We start from the raw sequence: 17999 nt of genomic DNA, 5'->3' as shown, positions 1-17999 counted from the left end.
CAATCCCATGGGAAGTTTGTTGGAAGCAAGGTGTAAAATTGCAGTAAAATAGATTGAGAATACTGTAGGGCAAAACTACAGCTTTGATTGTCATTGTTCTTCACTGAAATTAGTGCTATCGTAGATCCATTGATTAGGATTATCGTTTGAATGCTGAAAAGAAACCAAGGTAAAATGGTTAAGAGTTTCTGTGGAGAGTTGAACTTGAGGAGATTGTTACACAGTGCATTCTGCTTGATGGAATGAAAAGCTTTGGTGACTATGTAAAATTTCTTGTGCATTTGGTGCTCCTCTCCACGGATTTCTGAGAGTTGTTGCATGGTGAAGATCACATGTACTGTGCTCCTGTGTGCATGGAATCTAGACTGTTCCTCAAGGCTGGGAGAGATGGTTGAGAACCTTCCCAGTGATTTTGTTGAACTTGTCTCCTTTCCTAATTATGATCACAATCACAGTCTCTTGATATATCCTCTGCTTCTCAGATATGGACATTAAGATTTGGGATTTGGGACAAGATAGTGAGATAACCACTGACAAGTTTACATCAACAATTTGCACTGGAATTCTGAATTCTGGAAAACCTCATTATAACAATATTAAAATAAAAGCAGGTTAACTGATGTTTGTGCACATTAGTTCACAGAGCATCCATTTCTAACTTTGCTTCAAATGAAGGCTACCCATGTCTTTTATCGCTATATGTATAACTAACTGGAAGAGGGTAATGTACACGCCATGTAGAATGCAATATTAAAATGTAGTTAACTTTCTAGCTTAATCCGTAAAGATACGCTGATCAATTCACAACTTAGTTCAAAGGAGAACTAAACTGCCCATGATCTAATAATGAAATCTGCTGTGAACAGATTTTAATTTTTGGGAGAAGCTGAATCATATCAAGCTGTATCATATCACGTACAAATCAAGTGATAACATTGTTAAAACAAATCAAGCTTATTATTTCACAAAAAGTGAATTATAAAATTAAGGTCAAGCAATTAAAATTGGGAAATGATATATTCATTGTGAAGCACAAAGGCACTGTGGTTATTTCTCAGCATAATGTAGCATGTTTTTTAATCTCTTAAATGACATATACAGTAGCTAGCTGAATAGAGTTTTTAATACAAAGAGGGTGGCAAGGATGCAGTGATCGAGATCAGCAACAAATCAAATAATTTAAAATTTTCTCTTTCGAAGAATGTAAGTACTACAACAGGAACAGTCCAGTCAGCATCTCCTACCTGCTTCATCACCTTATCGCTTGATTCCCTTAGTCTTATCTAAATACCAGGGAGTCTATCTTTGTCTTGAATATACTCATCATCTTTACAGACCTTTTCATTAGGAGAAAGTCCAAAGGTTTATCATCTTCAAGGTGAAAACATTACTTCTTATCTGTCCTCTTATTTTGAGACTGTGGTACCTAGTTCCAGCGGTCCATCGTTTTCCAGAGGTCCGATGTCCACTCTTGCCTCTCTTTTACACTTTATGTATCTAAAGAAACTTTTGGTATCCTCTTTAATATTGTTGGCTAGCTTACTTTTGTGTTCCATCATTACATTCTGATTGACATTTTTAGTTGCCTTCTGTTGGTTTTTAAAAGCTTTATGATCTTCTAACTTCCCATTAAGTTTTGCTCTATTATATGCTCTCTCTATGTTAGCTTTGACTTCCCACATCAGCCATGGTTGCATTATGCTGCCTTTAGGATTTTACTTCTTCCTTGGGATGTACTTATCCTGTGCCTTCTGAATTGCTCCCAGAAACTACAGCTATTGCTGCTCTGCTGTCATCCCTGCTAGTGTTCTCTTTACAATCTATTTTGGTCAGCTCCCCTCTCATGCCTCTGTAATTCTCTTTACTCCACTGTAATACTGACACATCTGACTTTAGCTTCTCCTTCTCAAATTACAGGGTGAATTTGATCATAATATGAAACTTCCCCTAAGGGTTCCTTTATCTTAAGTGCTCTAATCAATTCTGGTTCCTTGCGCAACACCCAATCCCAAAAAGCTGATTCCCTCATGTGCTTAACCATGAGCTGCTCTAAAGTGCCGTTTTGTAGGCATTCTACAAATTCCCCCTTTTGGGATCCAGATACAATGCAGGTGTCTCGCAAGAAAGTGGTGATGGCTCTTTAATCACAATTGATCTGCCCGAACAGGCAAATGGAAGAGGATAAATGAGAACAGGCAAGAAAATAAGTGTTGATATATTGTTTCAGAGATATTATCTTCCCAGCAAAGAGGAATACACTTTAAGGGTGTGATTAGGACACCAGATCTGGAATATTGTGTATGCGATGGCCTCCCTGTGTGTGGAAGAATAAACCAGTGATTGAGGGAGAGTAGTGTTAGTCTACCTGATAAATTCCTGGAATAGGGTATTCTCCTATGAGGAAAGATTAAGCAAACAAGCTATGCTCTCTTGAATTTCTAAGAATGGAAGGTATTTTTACTTAAATTTTTACCGGAATGATGCCTCTGCTGGTATTCTCTCTTTCTTCATAAATACTGACAGACCTATTGAGTATTTACAGCATTTGTCTCAAAATAAGATAACAGCTATTCAAGACAGAGATGAGAAAAAAATGGAATTTTCTACCCAAAATGATCAGTCATTGAGCATATTCAATTTAGAATTTAATAGAAGTTTGGACTTTTGAGGGATTTGAGGAACATGGAATTTATACAGGAGAATAATGCTAAATAAAAGATCGCCTATGATCTTATTATAATGTAGAGAAGCTGAGGGCATGTGGATCTGCAGTGCTGCTTGTATTTCCTTATGTTCACCTTGGGAACGGTGAGGCTGGATGTTAGAATGGAAGTTGTTGGGTTTGTGGCTCTAATAGCTGCAGGAACATGCCCAGGTTCTACCCACCCACTCTTCCTTTTTAGTTTTAGTCAAATTCAATTTATAATTATCATTCATCCATACATGAATACTCATGAATACAGCAAAATGAAGCAGCATTCCTCCAGGACCGAAGTGCATAACACAGCACCAGCAGTCACACACAGCACAAGGCAAATATAGCAGAAAACATATGGACAGAAAAAATATAGCCCAAGTCCCTGAGATCCACGTTCTCACAAGACAGGACACCAGATTTGGAATATTAAGTACATGATGGCCTCCTTGGATACAGATTGATGGGGAGCAGTGATAGTCTACCTGATAAATTCCTGGAATAGGGTCTTGTCTTGTGAGGAAAGATTAAGCAAACAGGCTATTCTCTCTTGAATTTCAAAGAACAGAAGGTATTCTCACTTAAATTCTTACGGGAATGATGCCTCTCCTGGCATTCACTCTTTCTTCATAAATGCACACACTGTGTGGTACATGGGATGTTATCCTGGAGCCATGTTTCTAGAAAAACAAGTATGCAGGAGGTCAATCATCAAGCTTTAGTGCAGTCACTGATGAATGCAGTCAGGCTTGTCTTCCACCAACCAGACACTGGAGAGCGGCACCGCCGGGAGGGGCCAGCCCCCAACCCAGCATGGATGCCTGCTGGGCTACAACATCTCCTCCCATGGCTGGCTGCAGAGATATGTCTATGGAGATTCTGAACCTCCTACATGAGTACTGATATTTCTGCAATTAGAACTGCTTGTGTACACTGCATGCTTGCAGGAAGCAAGTATTTTTTGCTGTAATCCCCTGGGTCACCTCAGGCTCGCTCAGCTCGTTCTCGTCTAGGGGGAGCAGCCTTCGGCCCCGCCAAACTGGATAATCAGCTGGTGTGGATGCTGTGTGATGTCCCCGCCTTGCCCAGAAACAGACAGTACACCATATGCAATTAAATGAGTACAATTTATAAAGGTTACTATAACTAAGTGATTAATAACGATACAGTATATATGAAGAAAAAAATAAAGAAAAGGCGCCAAACTTATCAAAGTCCAAACCACTTCGTGCACAACCGTTGGAGCTCAATTACTGAAGTTTTCTGGCCACCATTCGATCCCCTCCAAACTCCTCGACTCGCAGCTTAGGACCATCCGAAGTGGTCAACCAAGCACATCTAGCTTCATCTCCTCTCCTCGGAGTACCTCCTGGCCTCGGACCCCCACTTGGGGTCCGTTCCTCGCCCAGCTTACAGCATTGCGTCCTCTCTCTCACCCCCTCGTGCTGATCTCCCCAAAAGTCCGCCAACAATAGCTTACAGACTCAGGAGAAAGAACAACATTAATCCCAATTGGTTTACAAAGGAATACAATTCTCGTTATCAGTAAATTTTAACCCAAACAAGCTTCCAGCACTCTCTCGCAACAAAGAAGCATTCCTGCTTTTAACAAAACAAAGAAGCCATTTTGATTACATACACAGTAACAAAGAGAAAAGAAGAAACCCCCTTTATACTCTCCCCCCACCAAATAAAAGTAATGTCCTCATGACTATTAAATAACTCGCCACCTTTCCTGCCAACACACCATAACCCAAGCACAAGCAGTGACATCTCCTCCCCACGCAGTAAACCTCACGCCCTGTTCCTCAGGCGCTACATAGGCCAACTATCTGGCCTATGTAACCCTTCTGAGACCTCCATACCTCCTCACCTAAACCCTTCAGGCTAGGACACAACTGGGGATACCTTGGGCCCACTACCAACTCCTCTCTCAACCTCTCACTCATGCCCCCCACTGCACACAGCTAACCCTCCCTACTACACCTGACTCAGTGGGAGAAGGGCCAAAGGTCTCTTCCTCAATCGAGGGAAAGTCAGCAAAAGGCAGCATGTACCACACATCCAGCACATTATCCATCGAATCTGTATTCTTCCTCTTTTTTGCGATTGGTAGCTGCTGTTTGATCTTCTCCAAACGGAAACACGTGGCCTGCACTGCTCCTGCAGTCTCTTCAGCCTCCTGTTCAGTATTCACTGCACTTCTCTTCAGCTTTTTCTTCCTCATGACTTCTTCCAGATCAACTTTCTCCAGTCTCTCCGTCTTCATTTCAAACTTGATTCTGTAGAGACAGTCACTCATGAGCTGCGACCTTCGTCAGCCCTGGCACGTGTCCAGAAAACACTTTAACTCTGTAGTTCTCAGCCGCTCCGGCAACGACCTCACTTCATATTCTCCTGAGGCAAATCCAAATACCAAGAGATCATCCACATACACCAAAACTCCAAACGCCTCCACATTCCCCATGGTCTTCCACATGCCCCGCAGGAAGGTTGCAAGGGCTCCAGATATGTTCTGTGGCATCTTTTCGGACTGGAAGACTCTTAGGGAACTTATAACGGCCGTCTTCTCCTTGTCGGCCTCACTCATCGGGATCTGGCAACATCCACTCCTCAGATCCAGCACCTTAAACCACTTTGCACCACTCAGACAGGCCATCGCCTCTTCAGCCCTCAGGGCCATATTCTGGTCACTGACAGTAAGCCTCTTCAGCGCAATATAATCCACACACATGCTGCCTACGTCTTCCATGGCTTCAGGGGCCAGTCGCCACAACATCTCTCTCTCTGAGGTGTCTTCAGCGGTCAACTCCCCTCCCTCGTGGTATTTCACAGCGTCCACTAAGAGGGTCTCACCCTCAGATACTTACCCCAGGCCGTACCACCACTGGCTCTTGGTTGAATTCGGTATCGGCCCAATGCTGCTACACACGTCCGCACAAGCAGCTCGAAACTCTGGGTGCATCGACAATGCCTCCAAACAGCGCTCACCCACCTCCTCCGGGCAGGCCCCCAAGCGCACAAGCAGGATATTGGTTCTCTCTAGAACAGAAACGCTGCCCATCTCAACAGTGTCCAGACACATCAGCATTAACGATTCATTCACCTGTCACCTCCACTTTTGCCTCTAAGAACTCTATTTTCACTGACCAACAACCGTCGTCTGGATAATCACCGACATTGGTACCCCAAATCTCCAGTGCCCTCAATGTCGTCAAGGGTAAATGCTTCCAATAATGGTTATAAAACAAACTGTACAGCAACTTAACCGGAGCCCCGGTGCCGAGGATGGCTTTAACTTGACTTCCAGTCGAACCAAACGCATTTTCGCACACTTTCACATAACTGACAGCTGCCACTTTGAGGTAATTGCGCCCGACAGTTCTAACAACGTCATCAGCCCGCCTACTCAAACTTTCAACCAATCCCTGTCACTTTCCCTCAGCCAAGCACTGCCACTCACCCAACACACACGCAGTGATAACCAGCAATCGCGCACCCACGAAGGCACACCAGCTCTTTGCCGCAGACATAATTTAAAGAGGGTGATCACACAGCTTCCACAGAAATCAATCCCGGACGAGCCCTCACAATGTAACCCCCTGGGTCGCCTCAGGCTCGCTCAGCTCATTCTCGTCAGAGGGAGCAGCCTCCGGCCCCGCCAAACTGGGTAATCAGCTGGTGTGGATGCTGTGTGATGTCCCCGCCTTGCCCAGAAACAGACAGTACACCATATGCGATTAAATGAGTACAATTTATAAAGGTTACTATAACTAAGTGATTAATAACGATACAGTATATATGAAGAAAAAAATAAAGAAAAGGCGCCAAACTTATCAAAGTCCAAACCACTTCGTGCACAACCGTTGGAGCTCAATTACTGAAGTTTTCTGGCCACCATTCAATCCCCTCCGAACTCCTCGACTCGCAGCTTAGGACCAGCCGAAGTGGTCAACCAAGCACATCTAGCTTCATCTCCTCTCCTCGGAGTACCTCCTGGCCTCGGACCCCCACTTGGGGTCCGTTCCTCGCCCAGCTTACAGCATTGAGTCCTCTCGCTCAACCCCTCGCGCTGATCTCCCCAAAAGTCCGCCAACAATAGCTTACAGACTCAGAAGAAAGAACAACATTAATCCCAATTGGTTTACAAAGGAATACAATTCTCGATATCAGTAAATTTTAACCCAAACAAGCTTCCAGCACTCTCTCGCAACAAAAAAGCTTTCCTGCTTTTAACAAAACAAAGAAGCCATTTTGATTACATACACAGTAACAAAAAGAAGAAACCCCCTTCACATTGCTATACATATAAAAAGAGAAAAGCTGTAAACACTGAAGAACATCAGAAAGAGAAGCAGAACTAACATTTTAGAGTGAAGACCCCTCAGACTTCCAGTATTCTTGATTCAGATGAGACTAGGAAAAAGGAGCACCATCTAAAGTCCACATGAAGGTCTCTGAAAATGTCAATTGTCCCTCCACTGCCTGACTCTTTGAGTTTCTCCAGCAGTTTGTTTTTTGCTCCAGATTCTGAAGTCTGTATTATGGTATTTTGTGTTAGCCTCTGAAATATACAGTAGAAGCTGTTTGGGGATGTGATGGAAAAAGTTACAGAAAAAGTAGAACATAGTGTCACATTTTTTCCTACACAAATCCTGATACTGAAGTGAAAGTTCATTTGCATTGCAATTATAATGCATCACATTTTCTTTGAATTCCATTTTCTAGGCGGGAATTGGTGGATCCAATTGGTTTAACAGAGGAAGAGCTGAAAGAGATACCGTACACCAAAGTAGAGTAGGTTCATTCAGCTATTATTATCTGATGTACTTGCTTTTCTTTTTCTGTACTTTATGTTATGGATCATTACAAACAGGCATAATTATATTGTCCAAACAATTTTGATCATAGGATCATTTTACAATGTGTTTAATATAGGATTCATTGAAATCATTATTTTTACTAAACCTCAAAGTCTTTTCTGATTAGTAATTGTGATTTAGTCTTTCTGATATCATCTTCTTAAAACTCATCTGAAATTAGATATTAAGTGAATTATAAAAAAAAATCAAAAAGCATGGTGCTTTGGAAAATTAAGATGCAAAATGAAGTGTGCTGGTTGCTATAGAGGTGGGCAAAACTAAATAAATCATTCAATTGTTGAAAGCAAATGCTCGATCCATTTACTTGCAATTGAACATAAATTACTTGTTCCCAAGATGTCCTAATTATGGAAATTTTGTCCTCATTTTTGTGGCTGTGTTTGTCTAGATGGAGTTAATTAAAGCTCATTTTCAGGCCACATGCTTCATAAAAATTTTGAACTGTTTTTTGCTCTGGTCTACAGTATATAGGAAGATATCAAAAACATTAAATGTGTTTGTAGACCATCTTTTGGGAGTAGCTGAGATACTGCAACAGTAATCTCAAGTTGGTCTTGACTTTAGTAGGTAATTGGTGCTTTATTCAATGTCTAATGTATTCTTTTCAGAATCTTGAATTACACATTCAGCAATGTCCTCAGCTATGTTCTAGGATCAGATGTTGATCGTACTGTTAATCCAACCTTTCCAATGAACATGGGTGAAATATATTTGTTGATCAATAGATTATGCCATGGAACTTTTGCAATTGAGTGTTAGCTAAGAATAGACTTGCACTTGCAAATTTGTCCAAAAGGGGATGCACTGGAGAGCTGATAAACTTCTCTGGACCTATTCCTGCATGAAACACCACGAGAAGGAAACAAACAATTAGGAAGAGAAATGCAACACTTTAACTTAGTGTGACAAATATGAAAGATTGAATGTCACCCAATGCAGTCATATTTTACCAGAAAGAAACCCTAAGACATTTTTTTTTTCATTTGTGTTGGTTTTCTATTTCTCAAATGATTTCAAAATTTTCTGTCTCCAGGACTCAAGGTAATCCAATACGAATCAGGCATTCACACTCGCCTCGAAGTTTTCGACAGTATCGCCGCTCTCAGTGTTCCGATGGTGAACGATCTGTTCTGTCAGAAGTGAAGTATGTATGTTTGAATCCATAATTGTATCTCTTAGCTCAAATAAGTTTTTTGAGTTGTGTGAAAAATCATATGAACCATTTACATTTGGACCTTTCAGAGCTACCCTCCAGCAAACAACATACTTGCAGTCAACAACACTGTATTATGGAGAAGCATCTGAAGCTCCATGGGAGTAGTCAGATACTTCTGAGTACAGAATATTAGTGAGATATTGAGGCTTCAGTCAAGAAAAAGAAATAAGCCTATATTGGGTTTATGAGGTCTATGATAAATGAATCCCTTGATGACTATAATAAGTTAAGAATACACTTGTGAGGGAAATCAGGAGGGCAAAGAGAGTGTGTCAAATGGATCTAGCGGGCAAAGTTAAGAAATGTCCCTATCTTTAGATATATTAAGAGTAAAAGGGTGCCTAAAGTGAGAATAACTCCCCTTGGATCAACAGGGTACCCATGTTTTGAGCCATAGGAGATAGGGAAATGTTATTAAATATTTCTCTTAAGTGTTTACTGAGGAGAAAATAATGTTTGCTCATGAGATAAGGTAAAGCAAATGGGAGATTTTTTGAAGAACATTCATATTACCTAAGTGGAGATATTTGTAGCCTTACAGTGCATTGAGATGGAGTTGCTTTTCAGACCATGATGCAACCAGTAAGGGTACTTTCAACAGTGCATCTGCAGTTTATCTGAGTATGCAGTAACAATCTCCTTAACCTCCTGCTTGTCTTCCTTATGATTGTATCCATGTGCTGGGATCTTGTGGTCGAGTAAGTCTTTGGGGAGGCCACACTTGGAGTACTGTTATAGGAAAGATGTGGTTAAACTGGAAAGAGTGCAGAAAAGATTTACAAGAATGTTGCCAGGTCTAGAAGGCCTAACTTATAAGGAGAGGTTGGCTAGCCTAAGTCATTATTCCTTTGAACATAGGAGAAAGAGAAAGGACCTAAGCTGAAATTATGAGAGGCTGTAATGTTGAATCCGGTTTGCAGATCTAGTGAGACAGAAAGCACTCTCTGTGAATAGATATATTTATTATTTATTTACAAACAGTAAAAATTTGACCAAACTTTCATGTTCCCTAAGATACAGACATTCCAAAGCTGAATATTCAACAAACATACTTAGCTAAAAGTGAGCACAGAGCATACCTGCCCAATGGTCATGTCCACCACTCGGCTAAAACAAAGGGAGAGAGACAGAACTTCCCACATGTGCTCTCTCTATACCCAGGATATTTGAAACTGGACACCAGGCAGTTAACCAATGGGAAAAGCAGCTGCAGTTTCTAAACTAACCAATCACAACAGAAGCGACTTTTCAGAATAAGGTACGTCCTTCACAGGACAGAGGCATAGATAAGATGGATGTTAAGTCTTTTCCCCAGAGTAGGAACATCCAAAACTAGGGGGCATAGGTTTAGGGTGAGAGGGCAAAATTTAAAAGGGTACCTAAGAGCAACTTTTTCCACAAAGAGGATGATGAGTATATGAAATGAGCTGCCAGATGAAGTGGTTGGGGCAGGTACAAAGGAATCATTTAAGACAGGAAAAAGTGCAAAAGTGTTGCCAAGACTCAAGATCCTGAATTACAGGGAAATACTGGGCAGGCCAGGACTTTATTCCTGGGAGCATAGGAGACTGAGGAGTTGACCTTAGAAGTGTGTAAAATTAGGGTGGTATGTAAATGGAGTGAACTGTCAGCAGACGTGGTTGAAGCAGTGACAATAATAAAATGTAATAGACATTTGTACAGATAACATGGACAGGAGTTTAAGTTCAAGTTCAAATTTATTACAATAGGCATGCATACACAGGATTAAATGCTGTGAAAAATTAGCTTTTATTCAGTAGTGGCAGCACAGACACTACAAAGATGACAAATATAAAATTAAATTAACATATATTGTACATAACATACATAACAAAATAAACATGGTACCAGTGTAAGTTGAGAGAAAGAAAAATAAATATAGTCCAAAACTTTAGCTCAGTTCAAGAACCAAAATGAAGAGGAAGAGAAGCTGCTATTGAACCTTGAAGTGTGGGTTTTCATGCATGGTGGGAATTCCTGATGATGTTATGGGCTGAAAACAAATGGGACTAGCTTAGGTGGCCATCTTTGTCAGCATGGATGAGTTGGGCTGAAAGGCCTGTTGCTGTGCTATATTACTCCATGACTTTAAAACAAATTCTTCTCATCTCTCATTGGATTTTATGCCAAAAATAATTTAAGCTGTAGGCGTTGCCTACAGATTACTAGGTTTATTTCATAAAAGTAATAATTTGCCCTCTTTTACATATTCTATCATAACCTCTCATCTTCTTGCAAATCTCCATAAGGTCACCTTAACCTTCACTATTACAAATAACGGAGTTCTGTCTGTTCAGTCCCTTCTCATTTCAGTCTCTTACCTGGGTAACCTCCTCTATCTCCTATTTCAAGAATTTTTATTTTTCTTGAACCATGGTGCTTAGATATTGTCCTCAATATCTTCAACTAATGATTTAGAAAGTTTTAACATGATCTGCATTCACCTCTATTCTATGATGAACAGAAATCAAACACCTCTATTCTATGTTTATATTTCTTAACAAGAAATCCTTGTGATTTTTTAAGCCACACCACAAACAACTTTGTCTCCACTAGGGGCCATCAAGGTCTTGTTGATTGCCTGTACTTTTCAAAATAGGATCATGTACAGTGTACTCACTGTCTATATCACCCCTTCCAAAGGGCATCACAGCATTACAGATTTCTTTAAAATCTCTCTGCGGCTTTCCATACTATCTATGATTCCCTGAAAGTTATAACTGTGCTCAAAGCTGTTTATCTTGTTAAATTTCATAAACTGCATAAACTGCATAATGTGGTTCTCTGCACCTAACTCTGTATTGCTTAGAAATCATGACTACAAATACATATGAAAGTAAGAGTTAGGAGACAGCCCTTTGTCCCCTCAAATCTGCCCCACCATTCAGTATAATCATGGCTGATCCATGCTGACTTCAACTCCTCCTCTTTGCCAGCTCCCCATAACTTTGGGGTGGCATGGTGGCATAGTGGTTAGCACAATGCTTTACAGTACAGGCAACCTGAGTTCAGTTCCCGCCATTGCCTGTAAGGGGTTTGTACAGGCTCCCTGTGACTGCGTGGGTTGCCTTCAGGTGCTCCGGTTTCTTCCCACAGTCCAAGGACACACTGGTTGGTAGGCTAATTGGTCTTTGAAAAATTATCCTGTAATTAGGCTAGCATTAAATTTGGGGTTTGCTGGGCAGTGTGACTCAAAGGGCCATAATGCCCCACTCCGTGCTGAATCCCAATAGATAAATAAAAGGCACTTGGACAGGCCCGTGGAGGGATGTGGCTTGGAGGGATATGGGCCAATCACAGGAAATTAAGACTTGGAATATTGTCTCTGGATGGACAACTTGGGCTGAAAGGTTTGTATATGTGATATATACTATCTCCATTCTGCCAAAGTGATGGCAAACTGCAGGTTATTGCTGCAGACCTGTTGATTTGAAAGCATAAATGTTTGTTACTACATTCACCTTGAGGACTTTGGCAACATGATTCTTCAAATGCCCTGAGGTTGTATATGTGGTTTCAGCAAGTGGAAGATTACAAGTGGCTTCCTGCTAAGATACTTTCCCCACCTTCATCCTTCCTTACAGCAACTGACCCTTCTTTGAGCATTCTTCCAGCCAAGTGACATTGCAATAAGATTGCATGCTGGGTTGCTACAGAATTTACAAGTATAGCAAAGTCCTTCAGCAGATGTCATGCCATTCCCTGCAGATCTGCTCATGCTCCCAATTTGTAATGTTGATTGATGTGATTTGTCTATTTCACTTTGTGTACACGGACTGACTAGCTTGACTCAAACCATGTGAGACAAAAATGCATGTAAAAGCAAAAGGTTGATGCTGAAAATCTGAAATAAAAGCAGAAAATATTGGATGTACCCAGAGGTTAGGTAGCATTTATGGAAAGGGAAACAGTTAAAATTCTTCATTGGGATTGAATGTGTTGAGTTCAGGTTGGGTCACCTTTTTAATTTTTATAATTCTTCTTGATCTGTTTATTTACGAATGGCTTATGGATCCTGACATGAGACACACTCTGACAGAATCACAAAGTGATTCAATTCAAACAAGTTTGTGATGAGCTTCTGGGTAGAGAGAAGCTATGAAATCACTGCCTGGATCAAGCTTGGCCTGAAAGTTTAGGAGATTGTGTGGGAATCAAAGATGCAGTGTTTCTGTCTGGAACTGCCAACAATTATCAGGAGGTTCTGGCCCAATATCTTGTCTTTAGAACATAGTAGCCAGTTAGCAGAAAGTGCATATATGTGAGATGAAATATATTTGCATGTAGAATATTATTTTGCCTTCACAATGTTGTCAGATTTAATTTTTAAAGTGTACTTTATTAAGCATTAGGACATTTCTATTTTCAAAGGCAATCTCTGAGTGATTGTTATATTAATGATGAGTTAAATGGCAAATTTATTGCTGAGTCCATGCATAGCAGGAACTGAATTTAAGCTGTCCAAAACCATTTCTATCAGGTCACCAAGTAGAGACTCTTTCCCTTCATTCTGTGTTCATTTATGTAGATCTCAGTAGCCATTGCACAGCTTTACAAACCTATAGCCTAGAAATAATAAAATGTATTCTTAATGACATTACTTTGGTTTTAAAGTACAATCTGAACTAATCAATTTGTTTATAATGTCACAGTTAAAGATAGCAGACAGAGGAATATGGTAATAGAACATAGAATAGTACAACACAGTACAGGCCCTTCAGCCCACAGTGTTGTGCCGACCCTTAAACCCTGCCTCCCATATAACCCCCCCCCCCCCCACCTTAAGTTCCTCCATATACCTGTCTAGTAGTCGTTTAAATTTCACTAGTTTATCTGCCTTCACCACTGACTCAGGCAGTGCATTCCACGCACCAACCACTCTCTGAGTGAAAAAACCTTCCTCTAATATCCCCCTTGAACTTCCCAACCCTTACCTTAAAGCCATGTCCTTTTGTATTGAGCAGTGGTGCCCTGGGAAAGAGGCGCTGGCTGTCCACTCTGTCTATTCCTCTTAATATCTTGTATACCTCTATCGTGTCTCATCTCGTCCTCCTCCTCTCCAAAGATTAAAGCCCTGGCTCCCTTAATCTCGGATCATAACGCATACTCTTAACTGTCAATATGCAGGATGAGCACCCTTTATCCAAAATGTTTTGGGGCCAGAAGTGTTTCAGATTTTGGATTTTTTTAAAGATTCTGGAATATTTGCATTTATATAACGAAATACCTTGGGGATGGGACCCAAGTCTAAACACAAAATCCATTTACATTACATATACAGCATACATATAACCTGCAGGCAGTTTTAATGATATTTTAAATATTTTAATGCATGAAACAATAATGTGTACATTGAACCATCAGAGAAGTAAGCTATCACTACCTAGTCTGCCCAGCTGGACAGTAAGTGGTTGTTTGGCATCGCCATTCTTTGTCTTACACCTGTTCATCACACACAGCTACTGATTCAGGTAGATTTTAGATTTTCATCAGCAATGATCTTGGCAAAATTAATGAATTTCTCTGCTGCATCATGATCAACAGACACTTTATCACCATAAATCTTTAAAAACTTAATGCATGCCTTTTTCTTAAATTTCTGCAACCAGCCTGCTTAATATTCACAATTATCTTCAATTTTCAGTTCCTCGTGCTAGATCTTTATTTTATGATCAGCATACCATTAAGCAGTATATGTTCACTCTGACACTGGAGAATTCACTCTTTCAATACACATTCAAGATCTTCATTTTTCACTTTATGCGGTGTTTTTCTATTTCTTATTAACTTCTGTTCAACACATATGCAAGGTCACTTCTCAGAACTGTCTGTGGTGTGCAGAGACTTGCTCATCACCGAGAAACATTCCTAGATCCTTGTAGAATTTTGTATCTGTGATGTCATGTCAGCCCTCAAAAAATTTCAAATTTTGCGTACCTGTACTAGTTTCCTTGAATGAACTTTCAATCCTATTTTCTAGTGTTACGTATCCCGTAACTGGATCACTTACCAGCAAAGATAGAGAGGTCCGTTGAAGTCTGATGGCACTATTTTTAAAAGTTTTTATTTATAAAGGGGCACAAAAATAAGGTTAATGCGAACATTCAGATAGTATACGTCGTCAATACTCAATCTAAAGTGCAGGTATAGTAATAATCATCAATAAGAAAGAGCTCTATCGTTTGTCTAGGGGGTAATATATTGTCCGATGGAAATATAAAAGTCTCTCGAGCTCATGCAGGCTTTCTGCCTTCGGGGCGGGGGGGGGGGGGGGGGAACCGCTGAGTTTCACGTGTCGGAGAGAGAAAGAGATTTTTGGTGAGAAAAGAAACTTGCCATTCCTTTTGGCCGCAAACCGTTGAATCGGGAACGTGGGTTCCCGATTGTCAGTTCAAAGTCCTTTTCGGTGTTATCAGCCACTCGTTTCCCAGGCAAGGGGAACGAACCACACGTGGCTTCCGAATAGCTTCCCGTTAGCCCGGGAGCGATGAGCGATGGTGTCTCCTCCTGTTGCGTCACTGAGAGACTACCTCCTGCAGCCTACCTTTTATCTGGACTTGCAGGGTTGTAGATGTCAATCAGGGTGGGGTGATGCAATCCCCCAGCCCACATTGCCTGAGGGTGTGCACGTAGCCCAATTCACGTTGACCTGAAAGCTGGCACGTAGTATAGGATCGTAATTCACAAAGGTGTCTCCAAGAAACAATGGCCAAATCCGTTGCTTTGTCCTGCTGAGGATTTTCTCTCATTTCCTGGGTCCAAGACCCAAATTAATAGCGATCTGGCGATTCTCAAAAAGGAGGGGGCTGGGATCATAACACTTAGTAAGATGTTAGATTTGTGGTACAGCTTGACAGCACTTTGGATTCTCATGTTTCAGCATTGTTATGGAATAGTTGACAGTATACTAATTACAATTGTACAGTGCTTATAAAAAGTAATCACCCCCTTGAAAGTTTCATGTTTTATTGCTTTACAACATTGAATCACAGTGGGTTTAATTTGGTTTGTTTGACACTGATCAATAGAAAAGACTCTTTCATGTCAAACTGAAAACAAATTTCTACAAATTGGTCTAAATGAATTATAAATATAAAACACAGAATAGTTGATTGCATAATTACTCACCCCCTTCAAGTCAGTATTTAGTAGATGCATCTCTGGCAGCAATTACAGCCTTGAGTCAGTTTGGATATGTCTCTATCAGCTTTGCACATCGGGACACCGCAATTTTTCACCATTCTTCTTTACAAAACTGTTCAAGCTCTGTCAGATTGCATGCAGATCATGAGTGAAGAGCCCTTTTCAAGTCCAGCCACAAGTTCTTAATTGGATTGAGGTCTGGACTCTGACTTGGCCAATCCAGGACATTAACTTTGTTGTTTTTAAGCCATTCCTGTGTAGCTTTGGTTTTATGCTTGGGATCATTGTCTTGCTGGAAAACAAATCTTCTCTCAAGTCACAGTTCTCTTTCAATCTGCATCAGGTTTTCCTCCAGGATTTCCCTGTATTTTGCTGCATTCATTTTACCCTCTACCTTCACAAGTCTTCCAGGGCCTGCTGCAGTGAAGCATCCCCACAGCATGATGCAGCCACCACCATGCTTTACGGTAGGGATGGTGTGTTTTTGATGCTGGGTAGTGTTTGGCTTACGCCAAATGTAGCGTTTAGTCTGATAGCCAAAAAGCTCAATTTTGGTTTCATCAGACTATAGAACCTTCTTCTAGCTGACTTCAGAGTCTCCAACATGCTTTCCAGCAAACTCTAGCTGAGATTTCATTTGAGTTTTTTTTCCAACAGTGGCTTTCTCTTTGCCACTCTCCCATAAAGCTGTGACTGGTGAAGCACCCAGACAACAGTTGTTGTATGTGCAGTCTTTGCCGTCTCGGCCATAGGTCTCTGGGTGGCCTCCCTCACTAGTTCTCTTTTGCACGGTCACTCAGTTTTTGAGGACGGCCTGCTCTATGCATACTTACAGCTGTGCCATATCCTTTCCATTTCTTGATGATTGACTTAACTGTATTCCAAGGGATATTCAGTGACTTGAAAATTTTCTTATATCCATCTCCTGACTTGTATTTTTCATTAACCTTTTTGCGGAGTTGGTTGGAGTGTTCTTTTGACTTCATGGTGAGGTTTTTGCCAGGAAACTGACTCACCAGCGGTTGGGCCTTCCAGATACAGCTGTATTTTTACTATAATCAATTGGAATACATTGACTGCACGCAGGTCTCCTAAAACAGATCTCCATTCAAGTAATTATGTGAATTCTAAAACCAATTGGCTGCAGTAGTAATGATTTGGTGTGTCATATTAAGGGGGTGAATACTTATGCAATTAATTGTTTTGTGTTTCATATCTGTATTTAATTTAGATCACCTTGTAGAAATGTTTTCACTTCGACATGAAAGTCTTTTTCAGTTGATCAATGTCAAAAGAGCCAAATTAACTCCACCGTGATTCAATGTTGTAAAACAATAAAGCATAAAAACTTCTGGGGGGTGGGGCAAGTAAATACTTTTCATAGGCACTGTATATGCTGCATTCTACAAAAATAGTTTTTGTGGCTAAGTCAACAAAACTGGTTTGATTATTGTTTAATACAAATTTTAGTGCCTCAGAATATGAAGTTATAAGAGAGCAACATATTCATTTGTTTTCAGTTCTAGAACAGACCTCGTGCCCCCACTGCCTGTGACCCGTGCCTCAGATGCTCACGGTCCTCGTGGATCATCTGCACCGTTGAATCAAGTAAGTTTTATAAAAATCATTAATAATATATTTAACTGTGTAACAGTGAAGAAAATACTCTCAGCACTGGAGAATGTACCTGAATCTGATTATATGATTGGAAGAACATGGCTTACTGGATGAGGACACAAATTAGGAGCTTTGGTCTGTACTCTCTAATTCTCCACAGAATCAAAGAATTATATAAAACTTACGACAAGAAAGAAAAAATGCTATTTCAGTCTAATTCCCACACATTCTGCTTCCAACATTAACTCACAACTCATTAACCAAATAGCTGTTTAAATGTGATAAGGGTCACTTTTCAGGCAATGAGAGGTCTAGGCATATGGCCAGCCACTGTCCTCAACTTCCCTCTAAACCTCCAACCAATTATCTTAAACTTATGCCTCTGATTTTTCTCACTCAACTAATAAAAGACAGCATTCCTGTT

At 40.6% G+C, this 17999-nt stretch overlaps 1 protein-coding gene across 8 annotated transcripts in view; it reads left to right on the top strand.

Annotated features, from left to right (window-relative positions):
* The window catches only part of epb41l4a (erythrocyte membrane protein band 4.1 like 4A), a 223575-nt gene that overhangs the window by 198466 nt on the left and 7110 nt on the right, over positions 1–17999 (top strand). For all 8 annotated transcript variants that reach the window (XM_059969539.1, XM_059969535.1, XM_059969533.1 and 5 more), the window contains 3 exons: positions 7424–7492; positions 8612–8722; positions 17479–17566. In XM_059969539.1, the coding sequence (XP_059825522.1) occupies positions 7424–7492; positions 8612–8722; positions 17479–17566 (268 nt within the window). The remainder of the gene's footprint in view (positions 1–7423; positions 7493–8611; positions 8723–17478; positions 17567–17999) is intronic.

This window comes from Hypanus sabinus, chromosome 5 (assembly GCF_030144855.1).
Source record: "Hypanus sabinus isolate sHypSab1 chromosome 5, sHypSab1.hap1, whole genome shotgun sequence".
Lineage (NCBI taxonomy): Eukaryota > Metazoa > Chordata > Chondrichthyes > Myliobatiformes > Dasyatidae > Hypanus > Hypanus sabinus.
Note: the sequence above shows the minus strand (reverse complement) of the source record. Positions and strands in the feature narration are given on the sequence as shown.